General features: G+C 43.5%; 1 protein-coding gene across 1 annotated transcript; it reads right to left on the reverse strand.

Moving 5' to 3' along the window:
• Positions 1–620: 620 nt before the first annotated feature.
• Positions 621–3,433, reverse strand: LOC106758383. The gene is made up of 2 exons (XM_022780159.1): positions 3,226–3,433; positions 621–3,076 (listed from the first exon to the last, which is right to left on the reverse strand). Exons 1-2 carry the CDS (start codon positions 3,431–3,433, stop codon positions 621–623), a joined length of 2,664 nt encoding a protein of 887 aa, XP_022635880.1.
• Positions 3,434–4,770: the final 1,337 nt, after the last annotated feature.

Here is a 4,770-nt window from a genome sequence, read left to right on the forward strand (position 1 = left end):
ATACGAATAAAGCATAATAAGATGGACAATTTGATCGAAAAGATAGTAAACTCCTTATTCCCCTCACCCGATAGGTATCACCTTATTCACCGATAAGAATAACAACATAAGAAAATTAGTAATCTGATCAAAAAGACAATGAGCTCCTTATTCCCCTCACCTGATAGGTATCACCTTATTCATCAATAAGACTAACAACATAAAAAATAGTCATTTGACCAAAAAGATAATAAGCTCCTTATTCCCCTCACCCGATAGGTATCACCTTATTCACCAATAAGACTAACAACATAAGAAAATGAGTAACGTGATCAAAAGATAATACCGAACGGATCACAAGTATAACTTGTGAGTTTATTCATAAAATTTTGCAAATAGCATGGGCAGGTGAGTACATAGGACCATAGGACCACCTCGCCTTATTCCCCGTAACGAATAAAGATATAAATCAACTAAAGTAAAACTTCAAGTGAGATGCGTTCCAACTGTTCGGTATAGTGTCGCCCGTTAAGTGTTCCAAGCGATAAGCTCCATTGTTCAAGTCTTCTTTCACCCTGAACGGTCCATCCCAGTTCGCTGCTAATTTCCCTTCAGTAGGAGCTTTCCTTGCATCTGCTGTCTTACGCCAAACTAGATCCCCTTCGTGCTACCAACCTCTTGTATGCTTCATTTTTTATAGCTGGTACATGACGCCGTTCGTCTATCACATCCAAATTACTTCTGAGCTGTTCATTATTGATCGTCATATCTGACAGTTGTCTTCTTACGGTCGGTTCCCCAACCTCCACAGGTAGCACGGCGTCTGTTCCATAGGTCAGATTGAACGGTGACTCTCCCGTTGAACCATGTGGGGAACAGCGATAACCCCACAAAACATGATCGATTTCGTCTACCCAACCTCCTTTAGCTTCTCCCAAGCGCTTCTTAAGTTCATTGACTATGATTTTGTTCGCTGCTTCAGCTTGACCGTTCGTTTGGGGATGTTCCACCGAACTTGTGATACTTGTGATGCCTAACTCCTTATAAAAGCTTTGTAACCGTTTATCTATGAATTGTCTTCCATTGTCTGTTATTATCGTCTTCGGTAGGCCGAATCTGCATATGAGACGCCATATGAATCGTTTAACTTGTGCGGTGGAGATTATGGCCAGTGGTTCAGCCTCGACCCATTTGGTGAAATAATCTACAGCAACCAGGAGAAACTTCTTTTGAGATTGACCGAGCGGGAATGATCCCACTATATCCATACCCCACTGGGCGAACGGCCAAGGGGAGAATATGTTGTGTAATTCTGACGCCGGGGCGTGAAAAACGTTGTCGTGCTTCTGGCATGATATGCATTTTTGTAAGAAGGATAAACAATCATGTTCTAATGTAGGCCAAAAGAATCCAGCCCTCAGAACACGTGCTTTCAGTGCTCGTCCCCCTGTATGTCTGCCACATATGCCATGATGTAGTTCACGCAAGACGTAACTTGCTTCTTCCATGGATAAACATTTCATCATCGGTGTGACATACCCTCTACGATATAAATCTTCCCCGATCAGACAATATCTGGATATTTTCTTTGTTTCTTCAACCTGTAGATTATGCCCTTCGTCCTGTCGTCGTATAAGTCGGATAATTTCATCTTTCCAACAAATCTGTTTGTTCGAACTAGTGGGGGAAGAAATGGCATAGCAGCCTACGATCGGTTTGGATAATACCTGTCGGATGACTGAATTTAAGACCCCTTTTTCTTTTCCATTAGCCAACTTTGATAACCGATCGGCACGAGTGTTTTGCTCTCGTGGTACATGGGTGATTGTAAATTCACCAAAACGTGTTTGTAACTGCTTCGCTTTATGAAAATACCGCAGTAAATAATCGTCTTTTACCTGGTAACTACCGTTCATGTGCCCCTCTACTACCTGTGAATCGGTATAGCATGCCAAATTGTCTGCGCCGACATCCCGGGCGAGTTCCATTCCCGCAATCAATGCCTCATATTCAGCCTGATTGTTGCTTGCCTTGAATTTAAAGATGATAGATTGTTCAACAATCATATCGTTCGGTCCTACTAACACAATTCTCGCTCCTCCTCCAGCTTTGCATGTTGATCCGTCTACATAAAGTTTCCAGGCATGCGTAAGTATTGTATATGGTAGCTCCACTACAAATTCGGCTAAGTGTTGTCCCTTTACCAAACCTCTGGGTTCATACTGTAACCCAAACTCGGACAGCTCAACGGACCACCCTATCATCCTTCCTGCTAAATCTGGTTTGCGTAAGATTTTAGCTATTGGGTAGTCTGTTCGGACTATCACTTGATATCCTTGGAAATAAGGCCGAAGACGACGGGCGACATATAAAAGAGATAAGGCTACCTTCTCCAACTTTTGATACCGAACTTCCGTTTCTTTCAGGCTTCGACTAACAAAGTAGACTAACTTGAACTGAGGCTCTTCTTGGATCAGAGCTGCATTAATGGCAGTATCAGTTACTGCTAGGAAGATATGCAACGCATGACCGGGATCAGGTCTTCCCATGACAGGTTGGACATTTAGGATTTCCTTAACTCCCTTGAATGCTTCTTCACACTCATCATTCCATCCTTCGGGGGTGTTTTTTCTCATGAGTTTCAAAATGGGTTTAATCTTCTCGGCTAGTTTTGGGATGAATCGTGATAAGGATGTCAACCGACCGACTAGACGCTGTATTTCTTTTAAACTGTTCGGGTTTCGCATTTCCAGAATGGCCTTGCATTTATCGGGATTCGCTTCTATTCCTCTATCAGTCAGCATGAACCACAAAAATCTTCCCGCGTTAACCCCGAACGTGCATTTTGCGGGATTTAACCTCATCCCGTATTTTCTAACTTGTCCCAGTACCTCCTCTAGATCTTTGACGTGGTCTTCCAAAGAATGGCTACGTCTAACCATATCATCGACGTATACCTCCATACAGCGTCCTATCTGATTCTCAAACACTTTATCCATAAGCCTCTGATAGGTAGCTCCAGCATTCTTCAGACCGAACGGCAACCTCGTTCGGTAATGAAAGCGGTTTTTTCTCTGTCGGGAGAGTGCATCGGTATCTGATTGTACCCCGAATAAGCATCCAGAAAGCTTAATACTTTATAGCCAGATACCCCATCAACCAAACCATCGATGCTAGGGAGAGGATAGGTGTCTTTTGGACATGCTTTATTCAGATCGGTGAAGTCTGTACACATCCTCCATTTACCATTAGATTTCTTGACCAGAACTACATTAGCCAACCAGGTAGTATATTTCACTTCACGGATGAATCCTGCATCTAACAACTTCTGTACCTCTTCATCTACCGCCTGTCTCTTCTCTGAGCCTAATCTTCTTTTCTTTTGTGCGACCGGTCGAGCATCACGAAATATTGACAGTTTATGAGAGATAATATCAGGGTGTATTCCCGGCATATCAGATGGTACCCATGCAAATAGATCCTTGTTTTCAAGCAAAATTCTGCCCACTGCTTTCACTTGTTCTTCACTCAAGCTCTTCCCATCAATGTGTGCCTGTCTGGTTCATTTCCTAGACTGATCGGTTGGGTTTCACCAATAGGCTCCAACAGATCGTCCGTGTTTAACCTTGGGTCTAAATCAGCCACCGCTATCACCGATCGATCTTCCGGTTTCGTGTGAAGTCGTTGTCTTACTTTGAGTCCAGCCGCATAACATTCCCTTGCCATCTTTTGATTGGCACGGACGGTACACACCTTTCCCCGATCATCCGGATATTTCAATACCAAATGTGGTGTTGATACAATCGCACCAAATGCATTCAAGCAAGGTCGTCCTAAAAGTGCATTGTATGATGTATCTACCTCTACCAATAAGAAACGGACTAGAAGCTCCTTTGCATCTCTTTCTAGTCCCAGGCTGACTTTGAGTTCTACATACCCCTGGTGTCTACCCGTTCTCCTGCAAAGCCTACAATTTGCTCATGAAAAGGTTGAATGGCCCTTTCTGGTATATCCATTTGTTCGAATGTTTTCCAATATAGGATATTGGCTGAGCTCCCTTGGTCAATCAACACCTTTCCCACTTGATATCGAGCGATCATAGCAACTATCACCATCGGGTCATCCTGATCGGGGTCGGGGGCATGAAAGTCTTCATCTGAAAAGGAGATCACAGGCATAGATCTCCGTTCGGCTCCTACTTGGTTTACATGATGTAAACTTCGTAAATGTCTTTTTCGGGCAGATATTGATGGGCCTCCTCCTACGAATCCACCAGAAATGGTGTTTATGATGCCCCTTGTCACTCTTTCTCTACTCCGGCTTCTACTCCTACTCCGATCGTGTCTACTTTTGGTGTTTTGGTGATTTGTGGTGATCGGTATCGACGTCTGACGGCGTTGCACGAATTTTTGTAAATGTCCGGCCTGAATCAAATTTTCCAACTTGTCTTTCAAGGTATTGCAATCTTCGGTAGTGTGTCCTCTGTTTTGATGGTACTTACAATACTTATTCTGATTAGCTCTTAAAGGTGTAGGAGCTCGGACCACTTTCAACAAATCAGCTCTCAAAGCTTCCTCCATTACTCTAGCACGAGGAGCATTGAGAGGTGTGTGATGCACGTTCTGCAACATCCTTGGTGGATCTACCCTTCTAAGCCCGATCGGTCGTTCTTCTCTTCTTTGCATCCCCCTACTCGTTCCTTCTTTCCTCATCTGTTCTCTCGGTTCATTGTCATGGCCTTTATAATGAGCTCTTCCTTCTTCGATTCGGATAAAACTTGTTAATTTGTGC

This window comes from Vigna radiata, chromosome 4, assembly GCF_000741045.1.
Source record: "Vigna radiata var. radiata cultivar VC1973A chromosome 4, Vradiata_ver6, whole genome shotgun sequence".
NCBI lineage: Eukaryota > Viridiplantae > Streptophyta > Magnoliopsida > Fabales > Fabaceae > Vigna > Vigna radiata.